At 38.2% G+C, this 22,024-nt stretch overlaps 1 protein-coding gene across 2 annotated transcripts in view; it reads right to left on the bottom strand.

The window, feature by feature from the left end:
- The window catches only part of NWD2 (NACHT and WD repeat domain containing 2), a 127,014-nt gene that overhangs the window by 21,439 nt on the left and 83,551 nt on the right, over positions 1-22,024 (bottom strand). For both annotated transcript variants that reach the window (XR_011567144.1, XM_019962128.2), the window contains exon 2: positions 6,447-6,535. Coding sequence is in view for 1 of the 2 variants with exons in the window: in XM_019962128.2 (XP_019817687.2) it covers positions 6,447-6,535 (89 nt within the window). In the remaining variant the exon portion in view is untranslated. The remainder of the gene's footprint in view (positions 1-6,446; positions 6,536-22,024) is intronic.

Raw genomic sequence — 22,024 nt, 5'->3', positions numbered from 1 at the left:
CAAATGAGCTTTTAAAGTCAGGAATGAATAAGTGGCAAGATGGGATCCAAGGACAGGTCGAGGATGGCCTGTTTATTTTGGGAAGAATGGTGGATGAAGGTGGAAAGACAGCTGGGATCATATTACAGAGGGAGCCTGTAAGCAGCAGGGAGCCACTGTAAAGTTTTAAGCAAAGAAACTGACAACCTTACATTTAAGTACGGTTCCTCTGGTGATGTATAGGAAAACTCAAGTAGGATGATGATGTAAGGCAGTTCTGCTGACACTCTTTTACCAAATCCAGTAAATGTTGAACCCTCTTCCCAAGCCCTGGGGACTTAAAAATAAGTGAGGACTAGTCTCTTCCTCTAGGACTTGCAACCTATTGTGGGTAAGCCAAGAACAAGATCAGTTAGGATTGTCTTTGCTCATTTGATTTTTTGAAGCAATGAGTATTAGATCAGGGGCTTAGCAGTGAGAATGGACAGAAAGCATCTGAAAGCAAGATGGATGGCCTGTGGACATATAATTAAAGCCCTTTATTTACTAGTCCTGTACCACTTGCTTTTACCCCAATCATCTTTATTTTTCCCCATTTATTTCCCTGTTCTTCCTTTCTACCCTCTTTCCCATAGCCAAGGGCACTTACTGAACACTGGCCAATCAAATAACCTCTTACTTACATACCCTGTCCTTCCCTGAGCCAAGTATGCTTAATCCTCTGAGTAGGCTTGACATTTTTTTCATTCAATGGTCCCATCTCTGAGCAGTCAACTAGGTATATATCACACATTAAATTAGCTTAAGTTCACATCATCAGACAGGCTGATGCATTTTCATTAAAGATCTTATTTTAGGGACTTCCCTGGTGGTCCAGTGATTAAGAATTTGCCTTGCAATGCAGGGGACATGGGTTTGACCCATGGTTGGGGGACTAGGAGCTCACATGCAAAGGGGCAACTAGGCCTGTGCACCACAACTACTGAGCCTACACTCTAGAGCCCAGAAGATGGAACTGCTAAAGCCCATGCGCCCCAAGCCTGTACTCTGCAACAAGGGAAGCCAATGCAAAGAGAAGCCCGTGTACTACAACTAGAGAAAGCCCACATGCAGCAACCAAGACCCAGGGCAGCCAAAAACAATCTTCAGTTCAGTTCAGTTCAGTCGCTCAGTCGTGTCCGACTCTTTGCGACCCCATGAATTGCAGCATGCCAGGCCTCCCTGTCCATCACCAACTCCCAGAGTTCACTCAAACTCATGTCCATTGAGTTGGTGATGCCATCCAGCCATCTCATTCTCCGTCTGCCCCCAATCCCTCCCAGCATCAGAGTCTTTTCCAATGAGTCAACTCTTCGCATGAGGTGGCCAAAGTATTGGAGTTTCAGCTTCAGCATCAGTCCTTCCAAAGAACACCAAGGACTGATCTCCTTTAGAATAGACTGGTTGGATCTCCTTGCAGTCCAAGGGACTCTCAAGAGTCTTCTCCAACACCACAGTTCAAAAGCATCAATTCTTTGGCGCTTAGCTTTCTTCACAGTCCAACTCTCACATCCATACATGACCACAGGAAAAACCACAACCTTGACTAGATGGACCTTTGTTGGCAAAGTAATAGCTCTGCTTTTGAATATGCTATCTAGGTTGGTCATAACTTTCCTTCCAAGGAGTAAGCGTCTCTTAATTTCATGGCTGCACTCACCATCTGCAGTGATTTTGGAGAGTCTGACATTGTTTCCCCATCTATTTGCCATGAAGTGTGGGACCAGATGCCACGATCTTTGTTTTCTAAATGTTGAGCTTTAAGCCAACTTTTTCACTCTCCACTTTCACTTTCATCAAGAGGCTCTTTAGTCCTTCTTCACTTTCTGCCATAAGGGTGGTGTCATCTGCATATCTGAGTTTATTGATATTTCTCCCGGCAATCTTGATTCCAGCTTGTGCTTCTTCCAGCCCAGCATTTCTCATGATGTACTCTGCATATAAGTTAAATAAGCAGGGTGACAATATACAGCCTTGACGTACTCCTTTTCCTATTTGGAACCAGTCTGTTGTTGCATGTCCAGTTCTAACTGTTGCTTCCTGACCTGCATACAGGTTTCTCAAGAGGCAGGTCAGGTGGTCTGGTATTCCCATCTCTTTCAGAATTTTCCACAGTTTATTGTGATCCACACAGTCAAAGGTTTTGGTATAGTCAATAAAGCAGAAGCAGATGTTTTTCTTAGTTTAAATTAAAAAAAATAAAGGGAATACTAGAAAACAGTTTGCCAAACAGGCACAGAGATAAAAGTACATGACACTGTTAAAGTGTAACTCCACAGTCTATCAACTTAGTTCAATAAAGATTTAACCCTAAATGGCTTACTATGCGTCAGCTACTTGATTACTGGGATAAGTTGAATAAGACACAATTCCAGTCCTGAGAACTTTGAGACTTTATAGACAGGTGATGAAAAATTCATCTAACGAGATATCTCTTAACTGCTCATTCTAGTCTGTACCATGATGATTTCTTACTTGCACCATCTTCCTGCTTCTGCCATCACTTCCCACCCCTTACCAGCTCCCTGAACCCGTTAAACATAAATCATATCATGTTCTCTTACTGAGGAAAACTGTAAGTCCTTAATCTCCGTCCGTAAATTTCCGTATGATCTGCCTTTGATGTCATCTCCGACGATCATTTCCCTTACTCAACTCAACTCTATTACCGCTAGGCCTTTTTAACAAGACCAGAATGTTCTGAATACATTCTCATCCAAAACCGCTTTTCTGGTTGCCTATACCTGGGATTTTCCTTCTAAAACATCTGCAAGATTTTCTCTATCACTTTCTGGAGATATCTGCTCAAAGGCTATCTTATGACTGAGTCCTTCTCTGACCACCCAGTATTCCCTACCTCCTTTTATCATGCTTTACTTTTTAAAAAATCTTTTATTCAATAAAATGCATCTGTTATCACTGGAATTTACTATTTATTGTCTGCCTCTCTCAACAATATTCAAAGCTCCACAGAAAGAGGGTGATGATTTCTTCCTGTATTCCCAGCACTTGGAATGTTGTCTAGCATGTTGCTGATGGTCAACAAATACTTCTTAAATGAACCAGATGAATGACTGGGAGTTATACACAGGGTTTTAGGGGATCAGGGTATGTGGCATAAACTGAGACGAATAGGGCTATCAGAGAATGATTCTTTAAGCAGATAATGGTTGGGCTGAGACTTTACTCATTCAACACATTGTTTTGGAGTGTTACTATGAGCTAGGCATTATTCTAGGATTAGGAAATGTAGGTGTCATGAAGACAGACAAGTCTCTGTACTTGTGGAACAATCTTGAGAGAAAGATTGTTTCTTGCTTCTTGAAGAAACATGAGTAAACAAGAAAAATATTCAACACTGACATATGCTATGCAAAGAACTAGAACAGGATGATATAAAAGAGAGCACACCTAGGGCCTTATTTTAGATTGAGTCATTATAGAAGCATCTCTAGGAAATGACATTTCAGCAGAGACTTGAAGAACAGTAAGAAAGCACCCATGTAAAGATGAAGCAGTAAGCATTCCTACAGAGAGAACAGCCAGCCAGTGCAAAATCCTTAAATGGGAATAGGCTTGAAGTGTTCAAGGAACCAAATGAAAAGACACACAGTTGCAGAGAAGTGGGCAAGAACAGGAGGGGCACGACTTAAGGTGAGGCAGGAAGAATCTCCGTGAGTGGGACTTAGGAGGTGAAGCAGGGCAAGTACCAGAAGAAAAGCACTGTACGCAGTGAGAACAGCAAAGGCAAGAGGGCATGAAATAGCCCGGTATGTCTGAGTAATTCTAGGAAATACATTTCTCCTGGGTCCAATGCACAGACATGGAATTCAGGACATGGTACAGGTAAACTATTTTTTTTTTTTTTCATGAAGCTTCTGGCACATTCTGCTGCAGTTGGAAAAGAGAACCATTTCTTTATGGTTCCAAGAACCATACACAGCAAGCTCAACACAGCCTCAGGAAGATCTATAATCAACCTTATGCTAAGAGGTATATTCTTAGATTCAGATATTATGTACTTGAGCTTAGAAGCTTGGAAGGTAAAAAGCAAATACAACCTCGGATTTGTAAGCTGTCACAACCCATCTTACATAGTGAAGGACCAGAAAGTGAAAGTGAAAGTCACTCAGTCTTGTCCGACTCTTCCTGACCCCATGGACTGTATAGTCCAAGGCCGGAACACTGGAGTGGGTAGTCTTTCCCTTCTCCAGGGGATCTTCCCAACCCAGAGACCGAACCTAGGTCTCCCTCCTTGCAGGCAGATTCTTACCAGCTCAGCCACAAGGGAAGCCCAAGAATACTGGAGTGGGTAGCCTATCCCTTCTCCAGGGGATCTTCCCAACCCAGGAATCGAACTGGGGTCTCCAGCATTGCAGGTGGATTCTTTACCAACTGAGCTAGGAGGGAAGCCTGTGAAGGATATGGGGATGGGTTAAATCACTCGCAGTCAAGAGCTGGGAGTCAATTCCACATCACACTTTACCCAATGCTATTTCCCCTGCTGTGAGATTCTCATCAATGGATTCAATATACTTGCCTGGAATGATCCTTGCCATTAATTTCTTCTACGGACCTTGCCTTCTACATTTTTCCTTCGGCTTTATTTCTCTTCTCCTGTAAATGCTTATAATTTAGAAAATGTGTATTTTTTCCCCCTTCAGCTAATCCTAATCAGTTTCATGTTTTATGGCAGCTGTTCTGCAGCTCAATCTTCTACTAACAAAAGTGATGAAAACCCAAATAAACTCAAAGATGGGATCAATATACTTAGACATATTTCTTTATACTAAGTGAACCCCCAAGGAATGTCTTAGTCTTTGGAAACTTTGACATATAATCTTTTTTTTAAAACAGTCGAGACCCTGTTATTAGTACAACCCAAGGAATAATTGGGTTATATACTAACTGAGTCCCCAAGGAATGTCTTAGTCTTTGGAAACTGACATATTTTTTTAACAGTCCAGACCTTGTTATCGGTAGAACCAGAGCCCTTATATAAAGTAGTGCTGATTTCTCAACAAGGAATCTAGGTTCATAGTTTTTCAAGTAAACAGTGACTTACGAGTTAACTCTTCAATATTTGTGTTGTATTAGCTTGTTGCTGATGGACACTAAGCATTAGGATTAAAGTCATTTAGAAACTATTATTTTATACATCATATTAGAAGGCATTATGAGGTATACCAAGATGGAATATTTACAGTTGACTCTTGAATAGCACAGGTTTTAACTGCATGGGCCCACTTATGTGTGGCTTTTTTTTTTTTTTTTACTAGTAAGTTCTATAGTATTAAATGATCCATGGTTGACTGAATCTGCAGATATGGAGAGATGGTAGATACAGAGGGACTGTGGATGCAGAGGGCTGACCGTAAAGTTACACGTGGATTTTCAACTGTGAAGAGGGTCAGCGCCTCTAACCCCTGCACTGTTCAAGGGTCAACTGTATTCAGGAAGAAACAAATGAAGGGTGAAATTTTCTTCCATTAATAATGGCACATTTTGTACTCTTACACTACAAACCTCTAGTCCATTCTCCTTACTTAACAATGTAAACATGTAGTTCGGATAGCAGTTAAGATGTTCACTGCGAATGAGGTTAACAAATTCTCACTACATAATGCTATCTGTTGCAGGAGACATTTACTTCAAAAAACTTTGGATGTCGAGGATATGACCAATGTCTCCTAGTACTTCTCTATTAGATGGGCAAATTGACGGTGTCTACAATGCCATGTTTATGAATTTCAGCAATGATGTGCACAGTTACAGCCTCTTGAAATGCTGATATTTTTTCTTGGTAAACGGTAAATTCTGAAATACTTGGGAAAAAGGACATTTGACAATGTGAATAAAAACTAAAAGGTGAAACAGAAGGCAAGGACTAGTCAAGATGCTAAAAATAAGTACTTGTAAGAGAGTTGATCCCAATTTGTACTTTTTTTCTTTTCCTTTTTTTTGGGCTGTGCTGCACAGCTTGTAGGACCTTAGTTCCCTGACCAAGGACTGAACTCATACCCTCGGCAGTGAAAGCATGATGTTCTAACCACTGGACTGCCAGGGAAGTTCCAGCTGCAATTTTCAGATGCACAACGTTTCTAGAGACGCCAGTGTGAAGGCAGGTGCTTTGCAACCTTCGCCTTTTTATGTTAGTGGAGGTTAGTAACAAAGCAGATAAACATGGTTCAAAGAGAAAGATGAGCCAATAATAAGTAGGGTCCAAGAAGCAGAGAGTAAAAGTGCAAAACCTCAAAAATGATGAAATATTTTACTTCTATTTTCCAGTGTTTCTTTTTATCCATGCTTAAAGAAATGACATTTTCCAGAGCTTAAAACTTGTCTTTTATAACACCTAAGTTGTGACAAGAAACAAACATTAGTTGTTTAGCTGATAAAGTTAAATGTGAAATTAATATCATAGTTACCTGAAATTCTAATCCATAGTTTTCTCTGCAGAATTCTCTCAATTTAGGATACACATTTTCTTTTAGTGCCTGTCTTTCTGCTCCCGTGTCTGTGGTAGAAAAGCAAACACACAGAAAGTGAGTTATGTCCACGTATGTAAAAGAAAGCAGAAAAAAAAGAAAGCTTACAAATAAACATGAATATAATCAAACTGGGGTGCTACACTGTGAAATGATGGGATATTTATCTACTGGAGGGGACTTGTTCTTCACAGACCAGGGAGAGCCGAGATCCCTCTATCAGGCATACAGGATGGATGGGAGCCCCCTGGTAAGTTCTGCGGGTGCTGGCAGAGCTGAGAATTCACAGCTGATTCTCTAAACTAATGGAGACCCTCACATCAATCTCTTAATAGCCACAACCACACTGACTTTCAAAGAGGTAAAAGGAAAAATCATAGGATTACCGGGTGTATCTCCACTGAGTATAAATGTTCCAATACACACACACATATTTGTTACCGATTTCCCAAAACATCTAGACTCTGTCATTTCCTAAAGCATTTAGAAACAATAGCATCTGTGCAATCAGCACAATAATGAGGAGGGACAAACTGCAGGAGTCAACATCTAAAAACTAGCAGATTCCACACATGGTACTTGGAAACGAGCCAGTGGTTCAATAGTAATATCTCCCACTCTGGGCTTAGGGAGCTGTTACATCAGAGAGGGGACTGCTTTACCTGTGCCACAGTGTGTAAAAGCTTCAGAATTAAATATTTAAAAATTATCTGTCATTAAAAATACAAGAAGAAACAGAGAACCCGAAACCAGAAGAACCACAAAATATGTATGTATTTAATGTTGAATGTTCTGCACAGAAGGGGATTCTAGATTCCATCTGTGCTGGATGATGCTCCATATCAGGGATGATGCTATAAGATGCTTACAGCACAGACTGACTTGCCCTCTCCAAGTAACTTCAGATGGAGATGAGAATCAGAGCTTTTCAAAATTAGGTTAATGTGTTATCTCACGAAAAGGACCATTTGCTAAATGTACCTCAATCCCAGCCATAACCATGAAACATCTGCATGCCACATTTATAACTGAGGAGCCAATTTAAAAGACTGTCCTTGTTATTCTCTAACAACATCTGTGCATACAAACTCAACCATATGCCACATTGACCTACTCTACTTTCCTACTGTTCTCAAGCCTGTTTTGAGAGGCAAACAACCAGTCCTGAGAGTCTGAGATGCAGCGGCAGCTCAACAGAGTGACAGGAACCAGTGTGTACAAGGGAACCAAAGATTCTATACAAGGTCTTTGAGATTACTCTGTGATCCAAACAAGTAGGGTCTTTTCCCACCACAGATCCAACATGGACCTAAGTCCACAGGATAAGCGGGAGGACCACACTTGAGCAGGGCACACCCGAACAGTGACCAGGTGCTGTTATGGCACCGGTGGGGGTGGGGAACTAAGCTTTCACATGATTTACATAATCTTGGCATCACATGCCCATCCTCCTTCACCCTGTTTGAAGGGTTGAAAACACAAACTCTGCAGTAAAACTGATTATATTCAATCTCTCTAAAAGGCTACAGATGTTCAAAACCCAGATAACAAAAAGTCACTTTAAAAATGAAGTATTACCTGATGTGAAATCTGGGAGTATATTAAATAAAGATTACTGGTAAGATATTAAAAAAACTGTATCCTAATAATACATGAAAAAATTATGAAATGAAGAGCAGAAATCTGCTTCTTAAAATTGTTATTACTGTAAATTTTATTCCTGGGTATTGAGACCTAAATGTGTCTTAGTAAGAAGGCTAAGGCAGAAATCCAGTATCTAATTACTAACATTCATTGAGTTCTTACTGTAGACTAGTAGTGTGCTAAGTATTTTTATGTGCATTTTCTTAGTCACTTCTGTCAACAATGAAATAGGTAAGATTACTAGTCCATTTTTTATATTAGATGAAACAAATATAAAGCGGTTAAGAGACATGCTTGAAGTCATATGACCACTAAGTTGGAGAACTTGGATTTGAATCTAGAGAGCTAAATGTCACACGTTGCTCTAGCCATGGAAAATATGTAACTGTGCAAAGAATATTTGAAAATGACAAGTGCAATAACTTCCCTGAATGATTAAGGGATGCCAAAGTTCTGATACTTATGAAACAAAAAATCTGAGTTATCTACTTCTCTTTACCTCTGATGCAAGCCAAGCTCATCTCTCAGTTGAACCTTATCTTGCTGTTTCCATACTTGCCTCCATCCATCTATTCTCCACAGAGCAGCCAGCCCAATCTTGTAAGAACAAATCTGATCACATCACTCTCTCATTTAAAATCCTCCAGGATCTCTTCATGGAACTTGAGACGAAATCCCCAAGCCTTACCTTGAATGTCCTCTCCCTCCCTAAGCCCATTTCTTACCACTTGTCTAGTTCACGTCACTCCAGCAGCACTGGTGTTCATTTGGTTTCTGGATTACATTTTCACTCGTGACCTTTGCTCTAGCCATGACTTCCTCCTAGAATGCTCAATCCCACGATCATCTCATGGCATCTCCTGTCAGTCAAGTGTCAGCTTTAATGCCACCTCCTCAGAGAGGTCTCCCCTGAGCCCTCCAGCTACAGAAGCCCTCTCTATCACACTACCTTCTTCAAATTCTCTGCACATTACTCATCACTATTGGTGACAGCTGTTTACCATCTGTCTCTCCCACCTGCCACGTGAGTTCAATGGGACTCAGAACCTTTTTCTGTCTCTTTCACTGCTGCATCCCCAGTGACGAGAATCATGCTCAGTTAAGGAAGGAGTAAATGAAAAAAAAAAAACCTGCAAAAGGACAAGCGATAAAACTGAGCTGACAGACAATGCTTCTCTGAAATTACCTCGGAAACAGAAAGGCTTCATACATTACAATGTGTCATTGGTTGGATATAGAATCAACACTGTGAAATTCCGGGAAATAAATTATAGGGTTTACGAAGTCTGCTTCATGAAGAGAGTGAATGAACTAAAATACGGATGTCTTTCCTGGTTTCTGTGTTTCTGGCAAAATACTAATATTTTATCAAATTATGTTGAATGTTTCTAAAAATGTGAGGTAAGTGTATGATAGACATTCTGTGTTATTACTTATAGTACAAAAGTGACTCAGATTTTCCTATATTTGTATTAATACAGGATGACTGGTTCTGGAAATGGAAAAGTAATTAAAATAGAATGGATTCATTATGTTGGGTGACAGATAAGCTGGCTTAATTATACAAAAAACCTGATTCATACTGACAGCAAATCCGGATGGTTAGCAATTAAAAAAACACTAGAATGTCATGGACAGGAAAAATTAACTCACAGAATGTTGCCCATAAAAAGGGACCTCTTAAAAAAGTGTAGATCAAGACAAAGTATGTAATCATTTATTCTTCACCATCATTGTGTCCATTTGTATCTGCCCACCTTTGAAAAGATGTAAAACACTTTAGTAGCACTATAGAGGTTTACAAAGAGTTGCTTTCTGAATAATTCCTCTCTGATTTCAGAATTAATGATGGTCTCTGTGCAGTATCTGAATTACCTTCAGGAGGAATACTAGTTGAGGGAGAATGATCAGTCAATATCATTATCCTATTTCAAGTAGGGTTTAGATTAATTCCAAGTTTTTATTAAAAATAAGAGTGTCAAACTGACCACGTTGGATTGGAACTTCTTTACCGCCCCCACTACCCACACTTAAGGGGATGGACCTTAGGTGAAGTCACTTCCCTCTTGGCAGCTCAGAAAACTTATTTGGGATCTACCTGCAGCTGTCATTCCAGCCAGGTTTCCCAAGTTTCCCTACATCTCTTCTTGCCTGGATCCTCCCTCCTTTTCCTGGCCCCTTAGCCAGTAAACACTGAACATCCTATCTGACTTCGGTCTGGGTTGATTTCCTGTTTGGTGGCTTCCCAGAGGCTGCCTCATCCCCATGCCCTCCAAGTCTTCTGTGCCCAACCAGTTACCCTTACTGTTCCTCATTTCAATGTCACTAAATCCTGTCAATTTCATCATAACCATCTCTGAATCTGGCTATGCTTTTTTTCCTAATAATCTCTATTTATGTACTCATCATCTCAACTCTAAGAGTCCAAAAGTCTCCAGTCTCATTGATCTGTTACTTGTCTCTCCTCATTGCAGTCTTATGCTCCACAGAACTGCTGGAGATACATGCTAAGACAAAACAAAAGTAAAAACTAATTTGATCACTAAAAGCCTTGACTGGCATCTGTTGGCCTAGAGGGCGAAGGCCAGAATGTTCAGCAGATGTAAATGTATCTCTGACCTAAGTTTCATCTTCTACCACTGTTTACCATGCACCCTCCAGAGTATTTTTCAGATATTACTTGAACCTTGTCTTTACACATACTGCTTTCCATGCTCAGAATTCCCTATTTACTGCATCCCATTGTTTGGCAGACTCAGACCCTCCCGAGTCCCAGTCAAAAGCACCACAATTTGTGAACTCTTACTGGCTAGAGACAAGCATATCCTGGTCACCTCAGAGCACTTTGCTCACCCCTATATAACACCATGCATTATGCTTTATTATAATATTTGTAATTTATTTTTAGTCTGTCTCCCCCATTAAACTTGTGAATTCATGAAAGGCAGAGACATCCTCATACATCTTTATATCACAGAAAATAGAGCAGACCCCAGCACATAGCTGCTGCCTCTGCTGCTAAGTCACTTCAGTCGTATCCGACTCTGCGACCCCATAGACAGCAGCCCACCAGGCTCTGCCATCCTTGGGATTCTCCAGGCAAGAACACTGGAGTGGGTTGCCATTTCCTTCTCCAATGCATGAAAGTGAAAAGTGAAAGTGAAGTCACTCAGTTGTGTCCAACTCTTAGCAACCCCATGGACTGCAGCCTACCAGGCTCCTCCGTCCATGGGATTTTCCAGGCAAGAGTACTGGAGTGGGGTGCCATTGCCTTCTCTGCAGCACATAGCTAGGACTCAATAAATTAAAGGGAAAATAGATGCTACTATAATTAAAACATTAATTAAACTCAAAAACTATTTTATCTCCATAAAGTTAACATAAATGAAAATTCAACTTTATCTTAAATTAATAGTTGACTATGTTAATAGGATTAACAGCAATGTGTGAATCTGGGGTGATGTCAGAAAATAATGACAAAGTATGGCATAATAAGGAGTTTACTTAGCAAATACTCTTTCTAATTAGCAATAATGAAACTGGACAAAATTATGAAAAGAAGCATTTTAATGTAAATTAACCAAAGACCAAGGGCATAAAACAAATTGGGATGTGATTATTAATCAAAAGTAACTGAACTTCAGATAAGTTATTCAGATAAGAACAGTGGAGTCTGTCAGATTCTTGCATGGGGTTTCTCCCATCCCTCCTTAACCACTCCCTTTCTTAGACTCCATGTCAGAGAGGGTCAAGCTATGAACATCAGCATCTTCACTGTCACAGAAAGCTCACCTGATTTGCAGCTGAGCAAGGGAAAACTCCATGCCCATGAGCGCCGTTAGCAGTAGTAGCAGTCTCAGAAGCAGACAAACGGGGAAGCCCGGTGGCTCAGCTAGCCTGTGGCTTCATTCAAATTTTACAAGGAAATCAGTGAAATAAACAGCCATAAGACAGTCTTGATAAGCTCTCTGAAAATTCCTGGCTGAAGAAGGCTACTCACAGACATAAAAGATCAAAAGCTATCCACGTGCTTCAGGCTGACTTTGAGCCTCGTACATGGAGCATAGAAACATGAGAAGGCCTGGTGGAAAAGTAAAAGCTGGGACAGATTAAGACACTCTGCACTAAACTTGGCATGTTTTGCACTTAATGAAATGAAAATCTAGGTCAAAAGTTAAGAAATGCAACTAAAGCAATGGCTAGAGAGAAATCTATACCTTTGAATACCTACAGCAGGAATGAAAGATCTCAAACTGGTAATTTAGGATTCTACCTTAAGAAACCAGAAAAAGATGAAAGAAAGAAGACATACATATGGCCAACAGGCACAGAAAAAGACACTCAATATCACTGATTATTCAGGTCAGTTCAGTCGCTCAGTTGTGTCCGACTCTTTGTGTCCCCAAGAACTGCAGCATGCCAGGCCTCCCTGTCCATCACCAACTCCCAGAGTTCACCCAAACTCATGTCCATCGAGTCGGCGGTGCCATCCAGCCATCTCATCCTCTGTCGTCCCCTTCTCCTGCCCCCAATCCCTTCCAGCATCAGAGTCTTTTCCAATGAGTCAACTCTTCGCATGAGGTGGCCAAAGTATTGGAGTTTCAGCTTGAGCATCATTCCTTCCAAAGAAATCCCAGGGCTGATCTCCTTTAGAATGGACTGGTTGGATCTCCTTGCAGTTCAAGGGACTCTCAAGAGTTTTCTCTAACATCACAGTTCAAAAGCATCAATTCTTTGGCACTCAGCTTTCTTCACAGTGTAACTCTCACATCCATACATGACCACTGAAAAAACCATAGCCTTGACTAGATGGACCTTTGTTGGCAAAGTAATGTCTCTGCTTTTGAATATGCTATCTAGGTTGGTCATAACTTTTCTTCCAAGGAGTAAGCGTCTTTTAATTTCATGGCTGCAATCACCATCTGCAGTGATTTTGGAGTCCCAAAAAATAAAGTCTGACACTGTTTCCACTGTTTCCCCATCTAATTCCCATGAAGTGATGGGACCAGATGCCATGATCTTTGTTTTCTGAATGTTGAGCTTTAAGCCAACTTTTTCACTCTCCTCTTTCACCTTCATCAAGAGGCTTTTGAGTTCCTCTTCACTTTCTGCCTTAAGGGTGGTATCATCTGCATATCTGAGGTTATTGATATTTCTCCCGGCAATCCTGATTCCAGCTTGTGCTTCTTCCAGCCCAGCGTTTCTCATGATGTACTCTGTGTATAAGTCAAATAAGCAGGGTGACAATATACAGCCTTGACGTACTCCTTTTCCTATTTGGAACCAGTCTGTTGTTCCATGTCCAGTTCTTAGAGAAATGCAAATCAGAACCACAATGAAATGTTACCTCACACCTGTCAGAATGGCTATTACCAGAAAGGCAACAAAGTAACTGCTGGCAAGGATGTAAAGAAAGGGGAACCCTCATGCATTATTGGGGTGAATGTAAATTGGTGCAGCCACTATGGAAAACCCTATGGAGATTCCTCAGAGAATTAAATAGAACTACTATGTGATCCGGCAATTCCACTACTGGGTATTTTTCAAAATACTCAAACACTATTTAGAAAAGATATATGAACCCCTATGTTCATTGACACATTATTTATAATATCTAAGATATGAATGTGACCTAATGTCCATTCGTAGATGAATGGATAAAAAGATGTGGTATACATATATACAATGGAATATTACTCAGCCATAAAAAAGAATGAAATCTTGTCATTTGCAACAATATGGATGGATCTACAGGGTATTATGCTAAGTGAAATAAGTCAGATAAAGACAAATACTATGTGATTTCACTTATATACAGAATCTAAAAGACAAAACAAATGAACAAACACAACAAATCAGAAAGAGTTAAAGATACCAGGAACAAACAGGTGATTGTCAGAGGAGATGGGATGGCGGGGAGGGGGTGAGAAATAGGTGAGCGAGATTAAAGAGGTACAAACTTCCAGCTACAAAATAAATGAGTCATGAGTATGAAGTATACAGTGTAAGGAATATAGTTAATAACTAAATAATGTCTTTGTGGTGACATACCACAACTAGACATTGCGGTGATCATTCTCAGATGTACAGAAAAAAATCACTATGGTGTAATAAGAACTGACAGTGTCGCAGGTCGATTATATTTCAAAAACAAACATACAAACAAATTCACAGAAAAAGAGATCAGATTTGTGGTTACCAGAGATGGGGTAGATGGAGGTGGTAGGTGAAGGTAGTCCAAAGTGCTACAGACTCCAAGACAGAGAAGTACTAGAGATGTAATGTACAACATAATAAAGATATTCAACACTGTTATGTTATATATAAAAGTTAAGAGAGTAAATCCTAAGAGTTCTCATCACATGCACAAAAACAGTTTTTGATCTTTAACTCTGTATCTATATTAGATGATGGATAATCACTAAACTTACTGTAGTAATTATTTCATGATATAAATAAAATAATTATGCTATATGCCTTAAACTTATACTGTGCTGTATTGTCAACTTTATGTCAATAAAACTAGAAGAAAAAAAAGCTTGAAAGAGAACAAATTTAATCAAAAACTGAAGGAGGAAAATACAGAGTCAAAATCAATGAAATAGAAAATAGGGAAAAAAAATCCCATATAACCAATAAAGCCAAAAGTTAGCTCTCTGACTGCATAGTACAATTTTACAAACTTCTAGCTAGGTTGATTAAGAAAAAAGAAGGCAAACTATCATAATTTGTAATGAAATATAGCATAAAGATGCTACAGAAATTTTAAAAAGTTATAAGGGCATAAAATTATGAACAATAACTTTATTTCTAATAAATCAGAAAACCTGGTTGAAATGACCAAATTCTGCAAGCAGAAATTCTTGAAACTGACTCAAGGAAAAGAAAATATGAAGAAATCTAAAACAAATTAAAAAATCTGGATTAGTTATTAAAAATTTTCCCAAAGAAAATCACCAGCCCAGAGAATTTAACAGATAAATTATAACAATATGTAAAGAAATACTCCCTTACACTTTCAGAAAATAGAGTAGAAGGAACACTTCAACTTATTAAGTCTATATGATCCTAAACCCCAAACCAGACATTTGCCAAAATCTAATACCCATTCAGGATAAAAACTCAGCCATGCAAAACAGAAAGGCATTTCTTGATTCTGATAAAGGCTACCTATACAGAACCTTACAATTAGCACTATGCTTCACAGCTTAAGACTGAATATTTTCCAGTTGTGATCAGGAACACATTATCACTTCTATTCAACATTTTACTAGAGGTTGTAATTAGTGTAGTGAAGAACAAATGAAAAATAAAGGCACCTAGCATGCTGAAGTCCATGGGGTCACAAAAAGTCGGATACGACTGAGCAACTGAACCAAACTGAGATTGAAAAGGAAAGAAAATGTATTTTCAGACAACATTGTCTTATATGTAGAAAATCCTGAGAAATCCAGAGAAAAATTATAATAACTAATAAATGATTTCAACAAGGTCACTGGATAGACTACAACAGTATTTCTTTATATTCACAACAAACAATTCAGAAATGAAACAGAAAAACTGCATTTACAATGGCATTAAAATAATAAAACACTGAAAGAAATTTAACAAAAACAATGCAAGACATACATTGTAAAGTGCAAGACCTTGCTGAGAGAAAGATCTGAAAGGAGAGAGAGACATTTCATGTTTGTGGATGGGAAGGCTCAATATTACTAGAATGGCAACCCTCACCAAATACAGGCTTGAGATTCTCCAAAGTGATCTGCAGACGCAACACAGTCCCTATCAAAATTCCAGCATATTCTGCAATTATGTTGTCATTGCCATTATTTAAATGAAGTTTTAAAGCACACCCTAGTCAATCTTGCTCATTACTCAATCTAAGTATACCAACCGGTATCAAACAGGGAAGACAGAGGGACTGAGCGTGGTTCTAGAACCAAACTCCCCGTGTCTGAATCCCAGCTTCTTCACCTGCTAGCTGTGTGATCTCAGGCAAATTGTTAAGTCTCATTTTTTTCATTTGTCATATGGAATGAAAATTACTAGCATCAAGCTTATGAGGTTGTTGTCAAGATTAGGATGGAATCTTTCAACAACACCTGGCATGTGGTAAATGCTCAATAAGCACTGCAATTTTTCTAGCAAATAATTTGGGGAATCAAAGATTAAAGCATTTTTTTTTATTACTTATGAGAATTTTCAGCACTAAAAGATTAATAGTAAAGTAGCTACAACAATCATGAACTTGTCCCACACTGTATTTCTTAAAAAATGATCAAATTTTCAAGATATTTTTCAAAGCTTTAGGGAAAGCCATAGTTAAAATGAAATTTAAAAAATACCACCAGTTTATCCAAATACTCTTAAAAGTTCCCAGTAGAACTTCAATAGCTGTATTATTGCTACACTTCAATACATTTTAGGAAAAAAGGGTAAACTATAAAAGATAACAATGCTGGGCTTGTTTCTGGTAATATTGAGGAAAAGAAACCTGCACAAATATGACACTAAGACGACCCAAATATGGCATACAAATATTTAAAAATGTATCTTTTAAAACATGTCACATACTTTGAATAAAACCAAGCAATGCCCAAAACACAGTGAAAGCAGTAATCTCAGAAAATAAGGATTCTTCAAGGCCAGCTTTTGGCTATTTTCCACTAAATCCTGGTGATCTCTAGTGTTGATTTTTGTCTTCTGTGGGTCAGGGTACACTGGTCACAAAAGAGCCCCAAAGTGATGAGTCTATCAGGAAACCCTTGTAAAAGGCCATGACCTCAAAGAGTCAAGATCTTCAGTGTGAGAGTCAATCAGAAATAAATCTTCATCACCAGGAAAATGTGCTGCCATATCATTTGCACTTGGCAGAAAAAACAATCTCCTTGATATTTGTAATCACGAGCTTGGCCTCTTGTAGATCAGCAGTGCAAATTAATCTTATTTAAAGTCTGGCAAATATCAAGCCTATAATTTATTTTAAAATGGTTTTGCATTTTGTTTATTAAAAATATATATGATGTTGAAACTTTGCATTTTATAAACTAGTATCTGGCTATTAGTATTCTACAGGAACCAGAGTTCTTGGTGACTATATATATATATATATATATATATATATATATATTTGTGTGTGTGTGACTTTTTTGTATACTAAGGGCCATTTCAATGTTACAATCATTTTTAGAGTTGTTGTAATTGATGTGAATATCATGTTTTTTTCAAATCTGTTCTGAGCCTATAGTGTTTGCTTTGTGAATATATAATATATGTGCATTGTATATATTCTGTATAGTTACATTGTACTGAAATATTAGCTCAATTGATATAAATAAAGTACGTATTGAGTACTTTTCCCCCTAGCCTGGTTGTTTAATATTTTTAAAAAAGGTTTAAACTTTTCAAAAAACAAAGATTTTAAACTGGCCTTTATTACATGGTCACAAATAAAGTTGCAGTTAGAAAGGACAGGGAGGAAAAAAATAGTTTTGAGTGTCTTTGAATAGAAGCATAAGACTAAGGTTTGTTTGGTTCCCTTACCCTCTTGATTAAAATCTCTTATTAATGCTAAAAAACAAAAAACAAACAAAAAACTGTCCTGCTTTGGTAGTGACCCCTGGTGCTCCAGAAGCATAATCTCTAATGAGGCGTTAATGAATTTCAGCAAATTAAAAGTTTCAAAGAATATTAAGCCACATGTGCACAGGCACACACACACACACAAATCAATAAACACACAAGAAAACAAGGCACCATGAGTTAGAACCAGCTGAAACAAACAAACAAACAAAAAAAATAGCTAAAACACATCCACACAGAAAAATTACTGAATTATCTGGAATATAGGTGCTTAAAGAAATGAAAGTTAGAACTGAATAAAACAACAGGAACAAGAAGCACACATAAAAATCAATAAAGCAGTCTTTTAGAATAATACAGCAGTACCTCTAGAAATAAAAAAAAAATAATTTAAATTAAAACTCAGTGGAATTGTTAAGTAGCTGAAAAAGACTAAGTGAACAGAAAGACAGATGGGAACAAATTATCCAGAATATAGTAGAAAGAAATGAAAAAAATCTGGAAAGTTGACAGATTCAGATAATACAGTAAAATCTAACATTCATCTTTCAAGCTCCAGAAGGATGGAGAAGAGAGCTTAGAAAGAGGCAGTACTCGAATAAATAATGGCTAAATATTTCCCCAAATTTGTTGAAAGATTCCAGTCCTCATCTTTAGCAAGGCCAACAAATTCCAGACATTAATAAAGAATTACACACAAATATAGAAGTTGTATTTTATGGTGAAAATGAAGAACACCAAAAGAGAGGATTTTAAAAAAAGCTAGAGAAAAAAAAGGACAGATAACCTACAACATAATGACAATTATACTTTCAACTGACATGGCACCACCAACAGAAGCCAAAGATTGGAACATTATCTTTACTAGGCTGAAATAAGAAGCAACGGTCAGCCTAGAATTAAATAGGCAGCAAAGTAATCTTTCAAACAAAAGGGGCAAAAGAAAATATTTTTAGAAAAGCAAAAAGTGAGTTTCCTTCCTTCTTTTTCTCCCTATCAATTATTTTATTTTTTCCCCAGTTTTATTGTGATATAATTGACATACCACAATTGACATACAGTTATGTATTGGTTTGGGCTTCCCAAGTGGCTCAGCCATAAAGAATCCACCTGTCAATGCAGGAGACAGAAGAGATGTGGGTTTGATCCCTGGGTTGGGAAGATCCCCTGGAGGAGGAAATGGCAACCCACTGCAGTATTCTTGCCTGGATAATCCCATGGACAGAGGAGATGGGAGGGCTATAATCCATGGGTTGCAAAGAGCCAGACATGACTGAGCACACACACAATGTATAGGTTTAAGGTGTACAGAATAAGGACTTGACTTTTCACAGTAAGTTTAATGAACACCCATTATCTCATATAGATTCAAAAATAAATCTAAAAAATTTGTGTGTGATGACAACTTTCAATTTACCCTAACTTTCACATATAAAGTGCTAATTATATTTATCATGTTGTATATTACATCCCTAGTACTTATTTATCTTAGAAATTTGTACATATTGACCATTTTCATCTATTGCTCACCCACCCCTGCCTCTGATAACCACAAATTTGGTCTCTTTTTCTGAGTTTGTATGCTTGTTTTTGACATATAACGGACATACAACACCATGTTAGTTTCAGATACACAAAACTGTGATTTTTTTTCTGTATCATTTCAAAATGATCACTCAGCTCAGTTCAGTTGCTCAGTTGTGTCTGACTCTTTGCAACCCCATGGACTTCAGCACACCAGGCTTCCCTGTCCATCACCAACTCCCGGAGCCTACTCAAACTCATGTTCATTACATCAGTGAAGCCATCCAACCATCTCATCCTCTGTCGTCCCCTTCTCCTCCTACCTTCAATCTTCCCCAGCATCAGGGTCTTTTCCAATAAGTTGGTTCTTCGCATCAGGTGGCCAAAGTATTGGAGTTTCAGCTTCAGCATCAGTCTTTCCAAGGAATATTCCGGACTGATTTCCTTTAGGATTGACTGGTTGGATCTCCTTGCAGTCCAAGGGATTCTCAAGAGTCTTCTCCAGCACCACAGTTCAAAAGCATCAGTTCTTCAGCGCTCAGCTTTCTTTATAGTCCAACTCACATCCATATATGACTACTGGAAAAACCATAGCCTTGACTAGATGGACCTTTGTTGGTAAAGTATTGTCTCTGCTTTTTAATATGCTATCTAGGTTGGTCATAGCTTTCCTTTTAAGGAGCAAGTGTCTTTTAATTTCATGGCTGCAATCACCATCTGCAGTGATTTTGGAGCCCCCAAAATAAAGTCTCTCTAGTGTTTCCACTGTTTCCCCATCTATTTGCCATGAAGTGATGGGACTAGATGCCATGATCTTAGTTTTCTGAATAGTAAGTCAACTTTTTCACTCTCCTCTTTCACTTTCATCAAGAGGCTCTTCAGTTCTTCTTCACTTTCTGCCATAAGGGTGGTGTCATCTGCATATCCGAGGTTATTGATATTTCTCCCAGCAATCATGATTCCAGCTTGTGCTTCATTGAATCCAGCATTTCTCATGATGTAGTCTACATGTATGTTAAATAAGCAGGGTGACAATATACAGCCTTCATGTACTCCTTTTCCTATTTGGAACCAGTCTGTTGTTCCATGTCCAGTTCTAGCTGTTGCTTCTTGACCTGCATACAGATTTCTCAGGAGGCAGGTCAGGTGGTCTGGTATTCCCAGCTCTTTAAGGATTTTCCACAGTTTATTGTGATCCACGTAGTCAAAAGCTTTGGCATTGTCAATAAAGCAAAAGTAGGTGTTTTTTTCTGGAACTCTCTTGTTTTTCCGATGATCCAGAGGATGTTGGCGATTTGATCACTACCTAAGTATTTAAGATACATCACCATACAGATATTACATAATTTCTGATGATATTCCCCACACTGTACATTTCATATTTGTGGCTCACTTATTTTGCAACTGTAAGTTTGTACCTTTTAATCCCACTCACCTATTTCTTTCCTCTCCCTACCCCCCTCCTCTCTAGCAAGCACCTGTTTCTTTTCTGTATCTGTAACTGTTTAGTTTGTTTTGTTTCTCAGATGTTTTGTTTCTGTTCATTTGTTTTCTCAGATGCCACACTGTAAGTGAAATTAAAAGCATTTGTCTTTCTCTGACTTATTTTAATTAGCATATGCCCTGTATGTCTACCCAGGTTGTTGCAAATGGCAAGGTTTCATTCTTTTTTATGGCTGATTAATATTTAAATATATATATATATATATCACATCATTTTTATCCATTTATATATTGATGGGTGTTTGGTTTGCTTTCATATCTTGCTTACTATAAGTAATGCTGCAATGGGTACAGGGGTACACAGATCTTTTCTACTTAGTGTTTTCATTTTCTTTGGATAAAATAGCCAGCAGTGAAATTTCTGGATCATAAGATTGTTCCATTTTTAATTTTTTGAGGAAATTCCATACTGTTTTCCCTAGTGGCTGCAGCAATTTATATACCCACCAACAGTGCACAAGTGTCCCCTTTCCTTCACATCCTCACCAACACTTGTCTTTTTTATAATAGCCATTCTGACAGGTATGAGGTGATATCTCATTGAGGTTTTGTTTTGTATTTCCTTGATGATTAGTGATGTTGAATATCTTTTCATGTGTCTGTTGTCCATCTGTATTTCTTCTTTTGAAAAATGTCTATTCAGTTCCTTTTCCCATTTTCAATCAGATTGTTTTTTGATGTTGAGTTGTCAGAGTATTTTGTAGATTCTGGATATAAACCCCTTATCAGCTACTGTTGATAAATATCTCTTCCCATTTAGTAGGCAGCCTTTTCATTTTGTTGATAGCTTCCTTTGCTGTTCAAAAGATTTTTAGCTTGATGTACTCTCATTTTTTTCTGCTTTTGTTTCACTTGACTAAGGCAACGTATTAAAAAAAATTACTAAGATCGGTGTGAAAGAATTACTGCCTATATTTTCTTCTGTACACTTTATGGTTTCAGGTCTTACAATCAAGTCTTTAATTTAGAATTTATTTTTGTGTATGGTGTAATAGAGTAGTCCAATTCGATTCTTTTGCATGTAGCTGTCCAGTTTTCCCAAAACCATTTATTGAAGAGGATGTCTTTTACCAACTGTACATTCTTCCCTTCTGTGCTATAGATTAATTGCCCATATAAATGTTGGTTCATTTCTGGGTTCTCTATTCTGTGCCTTATTTCTTTAGAAAGAAATTATAGAGGATTTATTTCAAGTAGACAAAAATTTGAGATACAAGAAGTACTGGTATGCAAATAAACTAGTAAATATATAGCTAAGCCTA

Source organism: Bos indicus, chromosome 6, assembly GCF_029378745.1.
Source record: "Bos indicus isolate NIAB-ARS_2022 breed Sahiwal x Tharparkar chromosome 6, NIAB-ARS_B.indTharparkar_mat_pri_1.0, whole genome shotgun sequence".
NCBI lineage: Eukaryota > Metazoa > Chordata > Mammalia > Artiodactyla > Bovidae > Bos > Bos indicus.
The sequence above is the reverse complement of the archived record's forward strand: the minus strand, read 5'-3'. Positions and strand labels throughout refer to the sequence as shown.